General features: G+C 47.2%; 1 protein-coding gene across 1 annotated transcript in view; it reads left to right on the top strand.

Moving 5' to 3' along the window:
- Positions 1–15,209, top strand: part of LGMN (legumain) — a 43,929-nt gene extending 28,720 nt beyond the window's left edge. Inside the window, exons 4-14 of the mRNA XM_010384503.2 lie at positions 1,189–1,270; positions 2,428–2,513; positions 4,226–4,301; positions 4,789–4,851; positions 5,794–5,860; positions 6,709–6,827; positions 6,916–7,005; positions 8,800–9,000; positions 12,314–12,484; positions 14,290–14,357; positions 14,636–15,209. Coding sequence (XP_010382805.1) covers positions 1,189–1,270; positions 2,428–2,513; positions 4,226–4,301; positions 4,789–4,851; positions 5,794–5,860; positions 6,709–6,827; positions 6,916–7,005; positions 8,800–9,000; positions 12,314–12,484; positions 14,290–14,357; positions 14,636–14,678 — 1,066 coding nt within the window. The 3' untranslated portion in view covers positions 14,679–15,209. The remainder of the gene's footprint in view (positions 1–1,188; positions 1,271–2,427; positions 2,514–4,225; positions 4,302–4,788; positions 4,852–5,793; positions 5,861–6,708; positions 6,828–6,915; positions 7,006–8,799; positions 9,001–12,313; positions 12,485–14,289; positions 14,358–14,635) is intronic.
- Positions 15,210–20,988: the final 5,779 nt, after the last annotated feature.

Genomic DNA, 20,988 nt, shown 5'->3' with positions numbered 1-20,988 from the left:
CAGACTCCCAGACAAAAGACCACAGGGATACCTCATGTTGAACTTTGGGTTTTTTTTTGTTTTTTTTTTTTTTTGTTTTTTTTGAGACAGTCTTGCTCTGTCGCCCAGGCTGGAGTGCAATGGTGCGATTTCAGCTCACTGCACCCTCCACCTGCTGGGTTCAAGTGATCCTCCCACCTCAGCCTCCCAAGAAGCTGGGACTGCAGGTGTGCACCGCCATGTCCAGCCAATTTTTGTATTTTTTAGTAGAGACAGGATTTCACCAGGTTGGCCAGGCGGGTCTTGAACTTCTGACCTCAAGTGATCTGGCTTCCTTGGCCTCCCAAAATGCTGGGATTACAGATGTGAGCCACCACGCCTGACCCTCATGTTGAGCTTTGACCGTAACTTGGGTGTGCCCTGGGAGTGGCAAAGACCTGGTGGGTGCTTTGAAAGGGTTTAAAAGCTGAGTTCCTCCTCACCTTGGAGGACTTGTTGGGTTCTACGGTGCTTGCTCCTAAGCTCCGAGCAGGCTGCAGCACAGGAGACCTGCACGTAGAATGCTTTTGTTTATAGGTTAGATCTTCCTACTACCTTCTTTCTATACTTATTTTATTACTTGCTGAGTTTAACTTCACAAATAGTTCCCTTGTGCCCGCTTATCTGATTTCTTGCAGAGATCAGAGGCAGCAAGTATGGGCATAAACTCAGCGAGTTCTAACCTCCTAGCTCCGTGGTCACCCTGCTGCAGCTGCAGTGAAGGGCGCTACCCTTACTTTGGTCACATTCTCAGCTCATCCATCACCCATTCTGAGGCTTTAATGCCTAAGCTCTTGTATTAAAGTCTTGTTCTCTGTCCTGTCTCTTTCTGAAAGTAGTTTCGCTCTGAGAGAGCTTTTGATGAGGCCTTGCTCTCTTGGTGCTCTCTGGTTTCCAGCAGGCAGCCGGGAGCACCTAGGCTTTTGGTCCCTGCCTGAGGCTTTTCAAGCTCAGCTCCTCACTGCCTCTGCCAAGAGCTCTTGAGCTGTGGGACTGCTGAGATCCCCAAGCTGCTAAAACCACTTACATGTTGACCACCGTGCAGGCCATAAGTTGCATCTTTGACAAACATAGATGTTTCCTATTTTTTCACCTAACATGCGTGTGTTTGAAGAGAGAGATTTCGGAGGCACGCCACATTTTGTTTCAATTGTGTCCTTTAATTTTCAGTAATCCCACTCCAGGAATTGTGATCAACAGGCCCAATGGCACGGATGTCTATCAGGGAGTCCCAAAGGACTACACCGGAGAGGTGAGTGGCTGCTGGGCGTCAGCAGGTTTAGTTTTCATTTTAGTGATGATTTTTCCCTCTTTTTTCTGTTTCTAGAATCAGAGCCTCCCTAGACTGGCTTCTGGTCAGTGTTTCACATTTGTATTAGGATTTGTGCCTGAGGAGTAAATTATGAGAGTTTTGAAAGAAAGCAGAGGAAAAGAAAATGTTTAGAATCAGTTGCAATCTACTGATAGTTACCGGCTTATACTTTAGGCCTGACTGTGTACTTTCTTCTGTATTAACCTTTCTTGAGATATCACCATTAATCTGATTATATATTACCTGTGCTCTTTTATAAAAATCAGTTTTCTCCGTACCAGGCTTGGTGCAAAGTATCTCAGGATTTTTGCTGAGATAGTTTTTCATTTATTATTATTATATGGTTTATTATATTACATAGTGTATTACAGATATAATAGTATATTACTTCCAGAAACTTTTCTGTTCCTCCTAGTTGATTGAGACTGTCTCAATGGACACATTTTTAAAATCACCGTAATGCCTTCATTCTCCTGGTTCTCATAGTCTGTTTTAAGTGTTGGATCTTTTAGGAATTAATTATCTTTTTGATAAGAAACTTTTATCTGATGTTTAACAATTCTTTCAGTTTCATATTTTATTTTATTTTTCTTTTAAAGTCAAATACAATTAAATTTAACATATCATACAAGTAAAAAAGATGATCCTATTTAATGAAATTGTTTCTGTATAGTGTTTGGTTGTTTGAGATGGAGTCTTGCACTGTCGCCCAGGCTGGAGTACAGTGGCACGATCTTAGCTCACTGCAACCTCTGCTTCCCTGGTTCAAGTGATTTTCCTGCCTCAGACTCCATAGTAGCTGGGATTATAGGCGGGTGCCATGATGCCTGGCTAATTTTTCTACTTTCAGTAGAGGTGGGGTTTCACTGTGTTGGCCAGGCTAGCCTTGAACTCCTGACCTCAAGTGGTCCGCCCGCCTCGGCCTCCTAAAGTGCTAGGATTACAGGCATAAGCCACCACACTTGGCCAAAAGTGTTTGCTCTTAAGCCATGAGCCTTGGAATGTGCAGGCTGGTGGCGTGGGTTGGCTGCAGACTCAGCCAACTCTCTGGGTTGGAGCGACAGCTGCATCTGATTGTGCCTCCTAATTCTTTGTAGGATGTTACCCCACAAAATTTCCTTGCTGTGTTGAGAGGCGATGCAGAAGCAGTGAAGGGCGTCGGATCCGGGAAAGTCCTGAAGAGGTAATGTCTGTTTACAGATATTACACTTCTCTCAATGGCCTGGGACCCCAGTATAGAGAATTGAACAGATGTTGTTCTGTGATCCTAGCCTGTTTACCTGTGAGAAATTACAGAGTGGAGAGTTTTGTTCTGATTTAGGACAGGTGCTTAGGGCTGTTGTTTCATGGCTTCTCTTGGCAGCCCATTTCTGCACTAAATTTACCTTGTGATCCAGGGCCCCTCATGATTAATACAATGTTCCTGTCACTTAAACTCCTCGTTCCTTGTTGTCTGGGGATTATAGCACAGGGATGTCCCACTGCCTATGGAGCCCCTGAGGCAGGTTTGAATCCCTGTGGCCAGATTGCAGGACCACCAGCCCTGTGCTCTGATCACAGATCAGCCCAGTGGGGAGAGGCACATTTGTAAATGCATGGCTGACTTTCATATTGGGGAAGACGAACCCCAGTGCTTACCCTGCTGGCTGTGGGCTAGAGATGTCTTACTGTTTAGTAATTGTTCATGTGGCATTTTTATGTGATACCAGAGATTCCAGTAGCATGTTTCTTTTAGGCTGGAAGGGAGACCTGGGCACAAGTAAGCTTGTATGAATTAGTGCAGAGGCCTGGTGCGGTGGCTCAGCCTGTAATCCCAGCACTTTGGGAGGCCAAGGTGGGCGGATCACTTGAAATCAGGAGTTGAAGAGCAGCCTGGTCAACATGGTGAAACCCCGTCTCTACTGAAAGTACAAAAATTAGCCAGGCGTGGTGGCATGTGCCTGTAGTCCCAGCTACTCTGATGGCTGAGGCAGGAGAATTGCTTGAATCCAGAAGGTGGAGGTTGCAGTGAGGCAAGATTGTGCCACTGCACTCCAGCCTGAGCAATCCAGCCTGAGCAACAGAGTGAGACTCTGTCTCAAAAAAAAAAAACAACAAAAAAACCACACACACTTTGGGAGGCTGAGGTGGGTGGATCACGAGGTCAGGAGTTTGAGACCACCCTGGCCAACATGGTGAAACCCCGTCACTACTAAAGATACAAAAAATTAGCCAGACGTGGTTGCGCATGCCTATGATCCGAGCTACTCGGGAGGCTGAGGCAGGAGAATTGCTTTAATCTGGGAGGCGGAGGTTACAGTGAGCTGAGATCACGCCATTGCACTCCAGCCTGGGCGACAGGGTGAGACTCTATCTCAAAAAAAAAAAAAAAAGGACATCTGTGAGGGCGAACCAAATTGGCTTCATGTAAGTTATTACATCTCTGCCACTTCGAAGCAGCGCCATCTGGGGGAAGCCCTGGTGAGGCAGGCAGGTGGTCATCCAAACTGTGTGGGCTGCAGGAGGCCTGGAGCGGGAGGCTGCCGGCCTGTGCTGAACTCATGTTGGGGAGATCTGGTTAGAGAGTGTGGCTGCCTGGGATGAGACCCAATTGCCACAGGACCCCACTGTCCACCTCACACCAGGTCTGTGTGATCGGCTGTCCAGGAAAGGCCCCTCCTCCTTTCCAGCCATACTTCAGAATTTGGAGGCTCTAGGATCTATACTGTGGTTCAGAATCACACTAAGGGGAGTGGAAGGGACAGGCTGGTCACTGGGCCCTTGTGTTCATCTTCAAACCTGGTTGGGCAACCCTACTCCCCAAACTTCTTAATTTTTTGATTAGGGCAGCTTTTCAGAGAAATAGAAGTAAAAACAGAAAAAGGAAATGATTGACCTCTGATTCTTTCTTGGCAGCGGCCCCCAGGATCACGTGTTCGTTTACTTCACCGACCATGGATCTACTGGAATACTGGTTTTTCCCAATGAAGATGTGAGTTTTCTCGACATTTTAGGGACAAACTAGCAGAACAGAAAAGCAAGGTGTTGAGATCAAACCCATAGCGTGTATTTTCTTGTGTCCTACCAGGGTTGGTTTGTACGTGTGGTGGGTGGGAGTGGGGGACAGGTTTAGCAGCTTGAAATCTATCCAAGGGCATCTCTTCCAGACGGTTTTCCCTGCATTTCTGTTCATATCGCAGCTTCAGTAGCTATCTCAGGACGTGGGTGTATCGCACTAGACCTCAGAATAGACCAAAAGCTCTGGACAAAGTAATGGGTGAAGAGATACATCCTCTTCCCCTTTTTAAGCGTGGGCATAAAACACGTGATGACATTCTGGGATTATGTTCTTCCCCATGATTACTTCTAGGGGTTGGTAGAAAAGAGTTTATGAAGCATCATCAGAACTTTAGTAGTGAGTTATCCAGCGAATAGTTTCTCTTGATGTGTTGGTCTGAATCAATATTCTCACCTTTCAGCTTCATGTAAAGGACCTGAATGAGACCATCCATTACATGTACAAACACAAAATGTACCGAAAGGTAATTCAGCCCTTGGGGCAGCGTTGTGGGGAGGGCTGTGGGGAAAGCCGAGGGTGGAGAGCCCGCAGTCCCGTGACCGTCCTCCAACTGTGGGTGCTGTGTTTTCTAGAAAGGGGATCCTTCCAACCACTGGTTTCCCAGGATGAGCCTTTCAGCTCTAGCTATTAGATTGGAATCACTGGAGAGCTTGTTAAAATAGTGTGGGCTTCGCCCCCAGAGTTTGACCCAGTAGGTCTGGGGAGGGGGCCTGAGAATTTGCCTTGTGTTTCCGTGTGATCTTGCTGCTGCTGGTCTTCGGCCTACACTTTGCAGACTCCTATTCCTAAGACTGTCCTCAATTTTGGGCAGTTGGGGAGGAAAATACCATTATCTTATTCTCACTTTGAGCCTTTCTCACCCTTATAGCACCCTTTATGGAAACTGTGTAGGGCCAGAGTTTTTGGCTGGATGCGGTGGCTCACTCCTATAGTCCCAGCACCTTAGGAGGCTGAGGCAGGAAGATCACTTGAGGCCAGGAGTTTAAGACCAGCCTGGGCAACATAGCGAGACTGCGTCTCTACCAAAAAAAAAAAAAAAAAAAAACCCTGCATAGGTTGGGTGATATGTGACAGTAACGCAGAAAGATGGCCTGCTGGGCTGTTTGGTCTTTGAAACTCCTCCCTGCACTGGATGGTGGAACCGTTTTCCTTAGCATCACATGGCTCCGTTTTCTCTGCATTGTTTCAGCTAATAGATGATTTTTTTCCATTAGCAATGAATAAGTTTGTGTGGCAGCAGCTTCCATAGCTTCTGGCAGCAGCCTCTTTACAGCAATAATGTCTCCCAGAAGCAAGCCTGGAGGACTTGTTAGGAATGGGTAGAGGGAGTGGGCAGAGCTCCAGTAGCGTGGCTGGAGGCCTGTACCTGGCTGGGGTGAGCTCACCTGCCCCGTCTGCCTCACAGATGGTGTTCTACATTGAAGCCTGTGAGTCTGGGTCCATGATGAACCACCTGCCGGATAACATCAATGGTAGGTGGTTGGGGTGCCGGCCTCGACCTGGGCTGGCAAGCAGGTTGCTCAAATATCGCTGACATGGAACTGAGCATTCTCCATAAGCAGGGGCTGCTGAGGGCAGCCTGGGCCATAAACATGGGGAGATACCTGCAGGTAGCTCTGGGCTTCCTCTGCTCTTGAAGAATTGGCAGTCAGGGAATAAAGAATCTGTATGTGAGCCTCACAGTACGCTTCCAGGTTCTAGTAAAACTACTGAAGCTAAAACTACATGGGCTTTGGACCAGCCTCCATCCTTTGCAATGTATTGGTTGCTCTCTGACCTCAAGCAGGTGACTGGCCCTCTTTGATCCTCAATTATCCCCATCTGTAAAATGGGGATAAAGATAGTACGTGTCTGTTGGGAGACTCGTATTTTAAACACTAGCATTTGTCCAGCACAATTCTAAGCCCATGGTAGAGAGCTAGTAAGTGGTAGCTTTTGTATAGGTTCAGTTAATCTAGATGTTTCTTCAATAAATGTCAGATCTCTCTGGAAACCAAAGTAAGCCCATATTCTTTAAGTTTCCCATGCTGTGGAAATGTCAGCATTCTTCCAGAATAGCATAGTGTCCTAAGCATGCCAATTTGCCAATTGCTGCAAAAAACCTCTATCAGCTGGCTCGTCTTTCTTCCGCATTTAATTTGAGATGAGTTATTGTCATGGAATGCACAGGGCTGGGTCTGGTTACGTGTCCCTGCCCTCCTGTGCTGATCATAAGTAGCATGCTTCGATTTCACCAGGGGAGAAAGAAGGACTCAGGCTTCAAGCGTAATCCAAGGCAGGAATAAAATGCGACTAAAAGATCATCTTTAATTCCTCGTAGTTTATGCAACTACTGCCGCCAACCCCAGAGAGTCGTCCTACGCCTGTTACTATGATGAGAAGAGGTCCACGTACCTGGGGGACTGGTATAGCGTCAACTGGATGGAAGACTCGGACGTGGTGAGACCTTAGGGGGCTGGCGGTTCAGCTGGGGTTTAACCATCAGACTCTGACTGTCAAAGGTCTTTAATGGTCTCATGTTTTGCAGGAAGATCTGACTAAAGAGACCCTGCACAAGCAGTACCACCTGGTGAAATCACACACCAACACCAGCCACGTCATGCAGTACGGAAACAAAGTGAGTCGGGAGCCTCGCGCGCCGGCCCTCTGGTACCTTGTGTCCTAGGTGGACTTGCCTGGCATATTGATCTCTTGCTAAAGAGACACGGGATCTGGGTGAGGAATGGTTGAGGCAGGGGATGCCTCTGCCTCTCATAGCCACTCCATCCTGGGGACCTGTGGGCTTTGGAATCAGACATTGCTAGGTTCAAACTTGCAGAGTTGTGAGGCTTTGGGCAAGTGATTTCACTTCTCTGAATTTGTTTCCTCATTGGTCAAAACCCAAGTGCACAAGGTAGCTAGGAGCATGAAAGAGGGCTGTGTGTTACTTACGCTAAACACAGGCCTAGTGTGCAGCGAGAGATCACTGACTCGAAAGCTGCTGCTCTACGGCCTGTAGGTGGTCCCACAGCCACTCTGCACCTTGGATTTTCTGGAGTCCTGCTGCTTTGCAAGCTGCAGGTTGTTCCCTTTACCCTTTGGCTATAAATTGGAGACATTTTATCCTCCTCCAAATATGTCCAGAAGGGACCTCTGTGGTTAAATGGTGTTGCAGCAGGTGGCTGCTAAAAACTTGGACCCTAAGTGAAGCTGCAGGGGCTACCGTTTGGTATGTGCAAACACCCTAACAAATGTGCAGGACCTCTCAGTTGTTCATATGCCCAAACACCATTCCCCAAGCAGCCCACCCCCAGTGGAGAGCTCGCCAGCTGAGATCTGTTCCTTGGGCGCAAGCATTGGCCTTCTAGAAGAAGCTGGACTTAGTAAATCCAGCCATCGTTAGCCCTTCAGTAGAGCGTGGGCTGGGGAACATGAGACCTGCACCCAGGGCACCATGACCTGGTCAGGCTTTTGAGCCAGTGTAGGAGAGAGTTGGAGCAGAGGGAAGGCCAGGGAAAGGTGACCCAGAGAAGGCAGGGTCAGTGGTGGCATAGCCCTGGCCATGTGGGGGCTCTGCCCTGGGCTTTCCATTCTCGTCACAGTATCCTCAGCATTGGCCATTTCTGATCTTGGTTGAGGGGTTGTGGTGGATCTTCTCCAAACTCTGTTTTTGTGTAGATTTGTGTGTGTGGTATTGTTGATTTTAGAACTGTCTTTAGATTATTGTTGCTTGCTTTAGGAACAGAACGCTTGCAGCATTTTCCCTTCTGATTGGGAGCCGGTCTGTAGTGACCACTGCAGCCAGATTGAGCCTGGCCGCTCTGCCCATTTGCTAACTCTTGATGCCAGGCATCAGCCTGGCCTCTCTGTGACCTTAGCTCTGCCCTTCCCAGTGGACCCAGACTTCAGCTCTAACCTGGGCAGACGCTTTGTACCTTCCCACTACTGGCCCTTAGGGATTTGCAGGTGAGTGCGGGTGGGTGAGCATATACAGGTCACCCGCCTGGATAGGCGGCATCCTTTGCAGGTGACATTCTTTGCCTGGAATCCTTTGCAGCAGAACTGCTATTCTTTTTACATATGAAAGGCACTGCTGATCCACAGGCAGAGCTTGGACCAGAGCTGTCTGGTGAAAGAATAGCAGTTCTGCTGCAAAGGATGTCAGGCATTTTGAGTCACTCGTTAGTAGATTTCAGGGGCTCCCTTGCATTGCCTGCATACTACTGGGGTGACCATGTCTTTTCAGGCTGCAGTTGTGGCCCTGTGGTCCTGAAAGCATGAGGAGTAAATGTGAGCCTCTGATGGACAGGCCGGACTCGGGGTACGTTGGGCACATCTGCTCCTCTCACTCAAACCAGCTCTCTCTCTCCCTGTCTCTCTCTCGCTCTCTCTTGCTTTCTCTCTCGCTCTCTCTTGCTGTCTCTCTCCCCAGACGATCTCTACCATGAAAGTGATGCAGTTTCAGGGTATGAAGCACAAAGCCAGTTCTCCTCTCTCCCTGCCTCCAGTCACACACCTTGACCTCACTCCCAGCCCTGACGTGCCCCTCACGATCATGAAGAGGAAACTGATGAACACCAATGATCTGGAGGAGTCCAGGCAGCTCACGGAGGAGATCCAGCAGCATCTGGATGTGAGTAGGGGTGAAAGGAGCAGTGCCCAGGTGCTGTCCCCAGCCCAGGTGGGCAGCATGCATGAGCACGGCCCTGCCTCCTGACTGTTCTCCCTGCCATGCAGGAGTGTGTAGGGACGGAAGCCAGCCTCCGTCCTCCATGTAACGGAAGCAGGTGGGCAGAGCCGTGGTTGCCTCCCATCTTCATGAGTAACCTTGACCTCTTCGGCAGTAGGGAGCAGTGGAATGGGGGCCGTCTCCCCTGTATCGTGCCAAGAAGCCATGTACATGGGTGTTTCCCTGTTTTATACCTTGTTGCTTAGAGGATATTTTTATTTTGTTGCTTATTAAGTTATTAGCTAATCATATTCATTTTAAAAATCCAGAGCCAGGTACAGTGGCATGTGTCTCCAGTCCCAGCTACTGAGGGGGCTGAAGCAGGAGGATTCCTTGAGTCTGGTCAGCTTGGGCAACCAGTAAAACTCTTTCTCTTAAACAAACAAACAAAAAAATTCCAATCCACAAAAATTTCTGCTATTCTCAGAAAAACATAGTCATGCCTAAAATTCTTTCTAAAGTGCTATGCCATCCTTTCCAATCACTGAGTCTGTTTTCAGTAGCTCATCAGTGTGTTTGGAGCTGGCAGAATTGCTACGTAAATTACAGCTGTGCACTCACTGGAATGCTGGGCAGAGGGCTGTCTGTCCCTTCCCACAAAGCCAACTCTGTTAAGTCTTGTCCCCATTGTCAGCACAGTGATGGATGTGCTGAAATATGGCCTGAGTTTTCTAGGCAAGTTTTTTTTTTTTTTTTTTTTTTTTTTTGAGACAGAGTCTTGCTCTGTCACCAGGCTGGAGTGCAGTGGCGTGATCTCGGCTCACTGCAACCTCTGCCTCCCGGGATTAAGTGATTCCCCTGCCTCAGCCTCCCGAGTAGCTGGGATTACAGGCACGTGCCACCACGCCCAGCTAATTTTTATATTTTTAGTAGAGACGAGGTTTCACCATGTTGGTCAGGCTGGTCTCGAACTCCTGACCTCAGGTGATCCACCATCTAGGCAAGATTCTTTTTTTTAATCAGTGTGGTTTGTTTTAAGTGTGTATATCTAATTATCCCCAAAATTGGTACCCTGTGTGTGACAGCTGTATTAACCAGGACATATTTTTAGTTTTGCTGTCAAACGCAGTGTAGCACAGTAGTTCTCAGACTTTTCATTCTTAGGCCTCTTTATGTATTTTTTTTTATAGAGCTGGGGTCTCCCTGTGTTGCCCAGGCTGGTCTTAAACTCCTGAGCTCAAGTGATCCTCCCACCTGGGCCCCGAAAGTACTGGGATTACAGAAGTGGGCCACTCACCCGGCCAGACCCCTTTATACTCTTTAAATTATTCATCCCAAAGGGCTTTTGTTCATGGTGGGTTATGTCTATTGATATGTATTCCATTAAATTAGGATGAGATGAAAGGACATTTTTGATGGTGCACAGAAACTGAACCAGAGGTTTTGTTTTTTTTGTTGGTTTTTTTTTTGAGATGGAGTTCTGCTCGTGTTGCCCAGGCTGGAGTGCAGTGGTGTGATCTCAGCTCACTGCAACCTCTGCCTCCTGGGTTCAAGCGATTCTCCTGCCTCAGCCTTCCAAGTAGCTGGGATTATAGGCACTCCCACCACGCCCAGATAATTTTTGTATGTTTAGTAGAGATGGGGTTTCACCATTTGGCCAGGCTGGTCTCAAACTCCTGGCCTCAAGTGATCCACCTGCGTCAGCCTCCCGAAGTGCTGGGATTACAGGCGTGAGCCACCACACCCGGCTCAAGAGTTTTCTTATGTTTGCTTAAACAACTGTGTAAATCATATAGGACTTCTTTGGTATCTGCTGCCAATTAGAAAACTATTTCTAAGACCATTTAACTATTGCATAGTTACACTTTTATGTACAGTAAAAGATTATTATGAAAAAATTAAAACTAAGATTTAAAAATATTTAACTCATTTACGAATAACAGTATTTGTAACAAATAACATTCTGCATTAATATTTTTCTATGAAAAATAACCATTTTCCAAAACAAAAACCACTTTGGTGAGAAGAGTGGCATTGCTTTCCATTTGTGTGGGATCTCTTTTGTGTCCGGCATTACTAGAAGACAGCTGGATCTTTGAACTGGCTTCTGCTTTCGCTGTTGGGCACTGTTCTTTTGGCTGAAGTGTAAGAAGAAAATCCAGCCTTGTAAAGATACAGAGTTGAGGAAGGGAAGACCTTCCGGAGCCTGAGAGCTCTTGGGGAGTCTGGTTCTGGACCACGCCGGGAGAACTGCTGGTCTGACACACAGTGGGTGGAGGGTCTTTGTGGAATTCAGATATGAAGCAAACCAACCCTGGCTGGAGAGTGGGTAGGACAGAGCTTGCTTGTAGAGCGAAAGGTGTTTTTTTTTTTGAGTTTTTTTGATTTTTATTTTAATAGAGGCAGGGTCTCGCTGTGTTGCCCAGGCTGGTCTGGAACTGCTGGCCTCAAGTGATCCTCCTGCCTCAGCCTCCTGAAGTGCTGGGAGTATAGGCGTGAGCCACTGTGCCTGGCCAGAGTGAGGGTAGTGTAGAAGCACTTTCCTCTTTATGATGCTGTTTTTCATCATCTGGAAAGAAAACAGAGTCCCTCTGTGCCCCACTGTGTAAACTTTCGCTAGTTTCCTGAGTGGGCAGAGGTGCCCGTGAACACAGCACCCTCACGGCACAGTGTCTGTTTTGGGGCACAGGTTCTGCAACCTCCTTTCTCCACAGCAATGGTTGTTTTTTTTTTTTTTTTTTTTGAGACAGAGTCTTGCTCTGTCACCCAGGCTGGAGTGCAGTGGCCGGATCTCAGCTCACTGCAAGCTCTGCCTCCCGGGTTTACGCCATTCTCCTGCCTCAGCCTCCTGAGTAGCTGGGACTACAGGCGCCCGCCACCACACCCGGCTAATTTTTTGTATTTTTAGTAGAGATGGGGTTTCACCGTGTTAGCCAGGATGGTCTCGATCTCCTGACCTCGTGATCTGCCCACCTCGGCCTCCCAAAGTGTTGGGATTACAGGTGTGAGCCACCGCGCCCGGCTGCAGTGGTTGTTTTTTGATACAAATGTTTGCATCATGCTGGAAGATCCCCAAGAGGCAGGTCTTTCTGTCTGTCGCAGAAGTGGGCACAGACATCTTTCGCCTTTCTTGGAACGCACTGATTGTTATTTCCTCGAACCTATGGGAGGCTGAGGGCTGTGTGGAGAAGCCTTTGAATATACTACTCACTGTTCCTGGGTCCCCGAGAGACCATGTTCAGGGAGGCACATTCTGACAGGCCGCGTTTCTCCCCAGGCCAGGCACCTCATTGAGAAGTCAGTGCGCAAGATCGTCTCCTTGCTGGCAGCATCCGAGGCTGAAGTGGAGCAGCTCCTGTCCGAGAGAGCCCCGCTCACAGGGCACAGCTGCTACCCAGAGGCCCTGCTGCACTTCCGGACCCACTGCTTCAACTGGCACTCCCCCACGGTGAGCCAGCGGGGCTCTCCCCATGTCTGGAATCCAGAAGCTGAATTCATATTGTCCCCCGGCAGTCACATTGGATGGACAACTTTATAGAAGGTTCCATCCAGGCTAAGAAACAGGGGGCTCATTTCAGAGAGGACGAAGGTTGTCCAAATTCACTGATTTTAAATCTTGGCCCCAGAACACTCCTCTCGTCCCAGTGGTAGGAGAGTTACCAGAGCCATAGATGACAGATGACAGCTCTCACTTCTAGTTTGAAAAACAGTTACTTCTCTTCACACTTCTGCTGTCCCTGCCAATCCCCATCCTCGCCTCTGCCCCTCACACCAGCCACACACATCTTCTGCCTTCTGGGTCTGTTCTGACCTCTTCCCAAGACAGTTGAGGTCAGGTGTGGCCCGTGGAGGAGAAGTGCTGAGTTTCTGCAGATGTAGAATTAGAAGGCAGCTGAAAAGCCTCCTGGTCAGTAGCATGTGGTGCTTCAATCCTTCTAGAGAAAGGTTGGCAAACTGGCCTACAGGCCTGTTTCTCCCTCATAACCTGTTTTTGTAAATAAAGTTTTATTGGGGCCGGGCATGGTGGCTGGTGTCTGTAATCCCAGCACGTTGGGAGGCCAAGGTGGGTGGATCACCTGAAGTCAGGAGTTCCAGACCAGCCTGGCCAACATGGTAAGACCTCGTCTCTACTAAATATACAAAAATTAGCCAGACGTGGTGGTGCACGCCGGTAATCCCAGCTACTCCGGAGGCTGAGGCAGGAGAATCACTTGAACCAGGGAGGTGGAGGTTGCAGTGAGCCCAGATTGTGCCACTATACTGTAGCCTGGGCGACAGAGTGAAACTCTGTCTCCAAAAAAAATGTTTTTTATTGGAACGTAGCCACATCCTGCTCGGTTCCCTGTTGTCCCTGGCTGCTTTCACACTGGGGCAGAGTTGAGGTAGCTCGACTTTACCCCTCCAGTCTTTGTTTGTTTTGTTTTTTGTTTTTTTTTAGATGCACTTTTGCTCTTTTTGCCAAGCAAGGCTGGAGTGCAGTGGCATGATCTCAGCTCACTGCAACCTCTGCCTCCTGGGTTCAAGTGATTCTCCTGCCGCAGCCTCCCGAGTAGCTGGGATTACAGGCACGCACCACCACGCCTGGCTAATTTTTGTATGTTTAGTAGAGACGGGGTTTCACCATGTTGTCCAGGCTGGTCTTAGAACTTCTGACCTCAGGCAATCCCCTTACCTCGGTCTCCCAAAGTGCTGGGATTACAAGCATGAGCCACCGTGCCCGACCCGGTCTGGGTTTTTTGACCTTGGAGTCATGCACAGTGAACCTCTTCCTTTGTTCTCATAGAGTTCTGGGTTCCCCTGAAGTTTGTTTCAAGATAAACATCCCGGCTGCTTCACTCTTCCCTGATGTGATCCTGTGTGGCTTTCATGCACCATCCATCTCCCTTGCTGGCGTGTCCCTCCCAGAATAAGGTTCCCAGAATCAAAAGGCAGACTTCGCGGGGAGATCCCAGGCCATGGCGGGGAGCAGAGCCATCGGGAGTTCCCCGTCAGGAGTCCTGCCCTCAGATTTGAGAGTGCAGCGCCCCGCCAGCCCCCCCCCGCCACTTGCTTGCAAACCCTGGCATGTGTGCCTCTTTCCTGGGGGATAGTCCATAAATATCACCAGATTATCTAAAGGTTGGGAAAGGATCCATGAATCAAAGTAGGGCAAGAGCCACTGGCCAAGATGCTTTCCCTCTGTAACTGCAAAAGCAGAGTGGATTGTGTGGTGAGATGAGGATGTTTCATTCCGTCCTGTTTGTTTTCTCCCAGTACGAGTATGCGTTGAGACATTTGTACGTGCTGGTCAACCTTTGTGAGAAGCCGTATCCACTTCACAGGTAACTAACGCAGCGGTGGCACTTGGAAGGTCGATGTCATTCTGAAAGCAGAAGGGGCTGCCATCCTCTTCTGCAACTGGGCAGTTTCGCTTCTGCCAGGAGCTCCCTCCAGCTTTCCTCTAGAGCCATTTGTCAGTGGGGTCCAGAAGCCGCGTTCTTAGTGACAGCTGCTGGGCGGGCCTGTCCTCACTGCCCACCTGCTGCATGTGGGTTTGTGTTTGTCTGCCTTTCTTCAGTGTTGACACGGCTCACCAAGTTCTTCTTCCTGTCTGTTGCAGGATAAAATTGTCCATGGACCACGTGTGCCTTGGTCACTACTAGAGAGCTGCCTCCTGGAAGCTTTTCCAAGTGTGAGTGCCCCACTGATTGTGTCCTGATCAGAGACTAGAGAGGTGGAGTGAGAAGTCCCCCGCTGCTCCAGGCCCTCCTGGGGAGCCCCCACTCCAGGGCTCGCTCCAGGACCTTCTTCACAGGATGACTTGCTCACTGTTACCTACTTCCCCAGTCTCTTCTGAAAAACTACAGATTGGGGTGGGGAAAGCTCTGTATCGAGAAGGGTCATATTTGCTTCCTAGGAGGTGTGTTGTTTTGTTGTGTTTTGGTTTTGCCCGTTAGTTTGAAGGAGCAGGAAGTTCATGGGGGCTTCTGAAGTAGCCCCTCTCAAAAGGAGTCTTTATTCGGAGAAATTTGAACCAAAACCTCTTTCAATCTTCAGAATGATTTTATTGAAGAGGGCCTCAAGCCCCAAATGGAAAACTGTTTTTAGAAATTATTATGATTTTTGATTGCTTTTGTATTTAATTCTGCAAGTGGTCAAGTCTTAAAAAATAAAGATTTATAACAGAACCCAAATATTCTCTTCCGACCCTGACTTTGTGGTTGATGCTCCTGCACCTCCTAGTGGGGGGCCTCCTCCGTCATCGCCTTTTTCAGCCTCATCACCCCAAGTCTCCCCTCCTGCTGCTCTGCTGTTTTCTGCTCCTCTGTACTCCCTGGGCTCTGCAGCCTCCTGTGCCTTTGCTCCTTGCTGTTCCTCCTGCCCTGGAATGCCTTTCCCATCTCCTCTGCAGACCCTCCAGGGACAGTTTAAAGTACCCTTCTTTCCTCCAACCTTCTTCACCTTCTCCTCCCCACTCCTCAAAAGTTGTTTCTGGCCGGGTGCGGTGGCTCACGCCTGTAATCCCAGCACTTTGGGAGGCCAAGGCGGGTGGATCACGAGGTCAGGAGATCGAGACCATCCTGGCAAACACGGTGAAACCCCGTCTCTACTAAAAATACGAAAAAATTAGCCAGGTGTGGTGGAGGGCGCCTGTAGTCCCAGCTTCTCGGGAGGCTGAGGCAGGAGAATGACATGAACCCAGGAGGCAGCGGAGGTGCAGTGAGCCGAGGTCGCACCACTGCACTCCAGCCTGGGTGAGACAGCGAGACTCTGTCTAAAAAAAAAAAAAAAAAAAAAATTAGCTGGAAATTGCTTGAACTCAGGAGGTGGAGGTTGCAGTGAGTTGCGATCATGCCATTGCACTCCAGGCTGGGTAACAAGAGCGTCTCAAAAAAAACCCCCAAAAAACAAAAAAACCTGATGGTGGTGATGGTTAGGCAAATTTGATCACACTAAAAGTTCTCAAATTGTATGCTTTTTTTTTTTTTTTTGAAACAGAGTCTCGCTCTGTGACCCAGGCTGGAGTGTAGTGGTGCGATCATGGCTCACTGCAGCCTTCAACTCCTGGCCTCAAGTGAGCCTCCCACCTTGGCCTCCCAAAGTGCTGGGATTACAGGAGTGATTGTACACTTTGAATGGAGGAATTATGTGCTATGAAGCTGCTTTAAAAAAGCCGTGTTAGCTAGATGGCTGTTTATGTAGATAGGGAGAAAGCAAAAAAAATAAATAAATAAAATAACCCTAACACACCCTGACACTTCTGACCGTCTGTCTTTAGGTGTACCTATCTTGTTTAGCAATGATTGACTCCTTTAACATTTGCAGTTATGGCCTGGAAGGTGAGATACTGGCAGAGAGGGTTATGTCTGTGATAAATTCAAGGGTGAAACTCTTGTTTCTAATGGGCCCATTTCATTTCAGTACAGATTATCCTTTCTCAATGAAGGCCTCATATGGCTGATCAAATGACTTTGGGATAAAGAACTTTTAATGTCCTACACATCTGGGGGAGCTCTGAGGTTTTAGGTAACAAGTACGAGAAACACCCTGAATTTGCTGTTGCCAGTGCTCAACAGTGGGCAAACTGGAGAGCAAATACTGAAAAGGAGAGTTTTTAAAGGGAGAATATTTAAAAACAAACAAACAAAAAAGATAATTTCATTTCATTTTAAAATTGACAACAATTCTATGTATTATGCACAGCATTTTATTTTTAATTTCAATAGGTTTTTGGGGAATAGGTGGTGTTTTGGGGAAAGGTGGATTACCACCTTTAGTGGTGCTTTCTGAGATTTTGGTACACTCATCACCCAAGCAGTGTACACTACCCAGTCATTATGTAAGCTTTTATCCCTCACCCCCCTCCCAACTTTCCCTCCCGTCCCCAAACTCCAGTGTATCATTCTTATGCCTTTGCGTCCTCATAGCTTAGCTCCCACTTACAAGCGAGAACATACAATGTTTGGGTTTCCATTCCTGAGTTACTTCACTTAGAATAATGGTCTCCAATTCCATCCTGTTGCTGTGAATGCCATTATTTTGTTCCTTTTTATGGCTAAGTACTATTCCACAGTATATATACATTTTCTTTATCCACTCATTAATTGATGGGCATTTGGGCTGGTTCCATTTTTTTTTTTTTTAAGACAGAGTCTTACTCTGTCAGCCAGCCTGGAGTGCAGTGGTACAGTCTTGGCTCACTGCAACGTCTGCCTCCCGGGTTCAAGCAGTTCTCCTGCCTCAGCCTCCCAAGTAGCTGGGATTACAGGCATGTGCCACCATGCCCAGCTAATTTTTGTATTTTTAGCAGAGATGGGGTTTCGCCATATTGGCCAGGCTGGTCTTGAACTCCTGACCTGAAGTGATCCACCTGCCTCTGCCTCTGCCTCCCAAAGTGCTGGGATTACAGGCATAAGCCATTGCACCCGGCCCCATAGTTTTTCAATTGTGGATTGTGCTGCTATAAACATGCGTGTGCAAGTATCTTTTTTGTATCATGACTTTTTCTCCTCTGGATAGATAAACAGGAGTGGGATTGCTGGATCAAATGGTAGAGCTGCTTTTGGTTCTTTAGGCAATCTTCAACACTGTTCTCCATAGTGGTTGTATTCGTTTACATTCCCACCAGCAGTGTAAAAGTGTTCCTTTTTTAGCACAGCCACAACAACATCCATTATTTTTTTATTATAGCCATTCTTGCAGGAGTAAGGTAGTATCACATTGTGGTTTTGAGTTGCATTTCCTAACGGGAGAACCTTAAAAGGCCTTAAGATATAGGTAGTAAAAAATTTGTTCCTCTGTCTTCTAGAACTGTTAACTACCATAATGACCCTGCTTTTCTCTTTTTGTGCCCCCCGTAGAATGAGAGTATACTTATTTAATAAATAAAGAAGCTTGAACGTTCATGGTTCTGAAAGTTGAAAGCAGCTATGTTGCATTTCCCAATACATGACAGTTTCATAAGTCACAATGCCTTGGCCTTTTCCCTCCTCATACAGTTCATAGGTCCCCAGTAGAAATGGGCTCTCCATCCCTTGTATTAAGCCATTCTCTATAAGATTTCTGGCTGGGCATGGTGGCTCACATCTGTAATCCCAGCACTTTGGGAGGCCAAGGCAGGTAGATCACCTGAGGTCAGGAGTTCAAGACCAGCCTGACCAACATGGTGAAACCCCATCTCTACTAAAAATACAAAAATTAGCCGGGTGTGGTGGTGCGCATCTGTGGTCCCAACTACTTGGGAGGCTGAGGCATGAGAATCACTTGAACCCAGGAGGCAGAGGTTGCAGTGAGCCGAGATAGCACCACTGCCCTCTAGCCTGGGTGACAGAGCAAGACTCCGTCTCAAAAAACAAAACCAAAAATGAAAAACAAAAAACAAACAATTTCTATATTGTTCTGCTCAGGTTGTTATAACAAAATTTCTTTAAGCCAGGTAGCCTATAAACAACAGAAATTTATTTTTCATGGTTCTGGAAGCTGGGAAGTCCAAAATGAAGCCACCATTCTGTATGGACTCATGGATATTTATTTTGTACTTTGAGTTGTAATTCAATACTTTTTTTTTTGAGATGGAGTCTCGCTCTGTCGCCCAGGCTGGAGTGCAGTGGCCGGATCTCAGCTCACTGCAAGCTCCGCCTCCCGGGTTCACGCCATTCTCCTGCCTCAGCCTCCGGAGTAGCTGGGACTACAGGCGCCCGCCACCTCGCCCGGCTAGTTTTTTGTATTTTTTAGTAGAGACGGGGTTTCACCGTGTTCGCCAGGATGGTCTCGATCTCCTGACCTCGTGATCCACCCGTCTCAGCCTCCCAAAGTGCTGGGATTACAGGCTTGAGCCACCGCGCCCGGCTGTAATTCAATACTTTATTGCTCAAATTATTCCATCTTTGGCTAATGGGAGCTCTTTAAATTGGCCGCTGTGTCCATTTGACATTTCCCCTGCACCCCCCTTCAACACAGGTATTCTTGTTTTTGTTTGAGGACTTCCTTAACTGTCTGTACTACAGGATGCTTCAGGCTCATCTTACATATTTCCTGCCCCAGTCCTAGCATCAGCCATTTCTCCAAGGAGCCCTAGTTCCTTTCACTGGAACATTTATATTATAAACCAAGATCTGGGTACTAGGTGTGTTTCTTGGTCCTGGGGTATGGCTGTTTCTAGGTCCTTTCAGCTGACACAGCAAGGAAATATATATGTGCTTACGTACACATCCATGTGTATACGTACACATACCTATAAATATTTCTATGTAAAACCATATGTGAGTTCATACTAATGTCTCCAACTCTAATTCATTACTACATGGATCATTCTAGCCTCCTGCCCTTTCGTATCTGTAAACTCCCACTCCATCAGAGATAAAAATGTGACACCAACCATCCACCATCTGTTTAATTAATTGTTTGATTCTAGTATACATGCATGGCAACATCAGAATTGTTCCCCACTGGGGAACAACTTTATCAGAGTACAATACTTATACACAGTTCTGTTTGCCTTTACTCTAACAGCCTCATTCCCAAAATTACTTGGGCAGTTTCTTTCCCCCATTCTCTTCAGTGGGGATGTTTCATACATTTATAATATAGTTAGATTATATTGTAATAGTCTGTGTTCCATCTTGGGATCCCCTAACTTCCTAAGTGATATTTTAAAATCTGCACACATCAAGGTTCACTCTTTGAACTATGAAGTTCTATCTATTTTGGCAAATGCAAAATGTCCAATATCCATTATGTTTTCATAGTTTCACTACCCTAAAAATCCCGTGTTTGATTCAACCATTGTGTGGACTTAGGTTTTCAATGTAGTTGTATGGATCGTATGGTAAGACTGTTTAGTGCTGTGGGAAATTGCCAAAGTGCCTTCCAAAGCGGATGCAGTGTCCTGCATTCCCAGTAGCAATGAATGCAAGTTCCTCATGCCCTGCCTCCTCACTGGCTTGTGTCAGTTTTCTGGATTTTGGCCATTCTCGTAAGTGTGTAGTAATACCTCATTTTAATGTGCAATTCCTTAATGACAAGTCACATAGAGCATCTTTTCATATACTTATCTGCCCTCTGTGCATTTTCTTGGGTGATCTTATGCCAATTTTTTTTTTCTGGTGTCTAATTCCAGATTAATTTGCCCATTTTTTAGTTGGGTGTTTGTTTTCTTACTGTTGAGGTTTAAGAGTTCTTTGTATTCTTTGGATCCAAGTCCTTTGTCAGATCTGTGTTTTGCAAATATGTTCTTTCCGTCTGTGGCTTGTCTCTTCGTTTCCCTAACTGTGTCTTTTGCAGATCAGAAGTTTTTAATTTTAATAAAGGCCAATTTTTCCTTCATGGATTATGTTTTTGGTATCTTTGATTTCTTTTCTTTTCCTCCCCTTTCTCCCTCCCTTACTTGCTTTTTTTTTTCTTTTTTCTTTTTTCTTTTTTTTTGAGACAGGGTCTCACTCTGTTGCCCAGGCTGGAGTGCAGTGGCGTGATCTTGACTCATTGCAGCCTCCACCTCCAGGGTTCAAGCGATTCTCTTGCCTGAGCCTCCCGAGTAGCTGGGATTACAGGCACGTGCCACCACACCTGGCTAATTTTTGTATTTTTTAGTAAAGATGGGTTTCACCATGTTGGACAGGCTGGTCTTGAACTCCTGACCTTGGGTGATCTGCCCACCTTGGCCTCCCAAATTGCTGGGATTAAAGGCATGAACCACCACACCCAGCCCCTTCTTTCCTTCCTTCCCTCTTTCCCTCCTTTCTCTTTCTCTCTTTCTTCCCTCTCGTCTCGTCTCCTTTCTTTTCTTTTCTTCTTTTTTATTAAAGAGACAGGATCTCACTCTGTCACCCAGGCCTGGAGTGTGGTGGCACCATCACAGTTCACTGCAACCTCGAATTCCTGGGCTCAAGGGATCCTCCCCTCTCAGCCTTTCTAGTAGTTAGGATTACAAGCGAACGCCATCACACTTGGCTTCCATTTCCTCCTCCTCTTCCT

The sequence above is a fragment of the Rhinopithecus roxellana genome, chromosome 5, assembly GCF_007565055.1.
Source record: "Rhinopithecus roxellana isolate Shanxi Qingling chromosome 5, ASM756505v1, whole genome shotgun sequence".
NCBI classification, from domain to species: domain Eukaryota; kingdom Metazoa; phylum Chordata; class Mammalia; order Primates; family Cercopithecidae; genus Rhinopithecus; species Rhinopithecus roxellana.
This window is presented reverse-complemented; position numbering and strand designations above follow the sequence as displayed.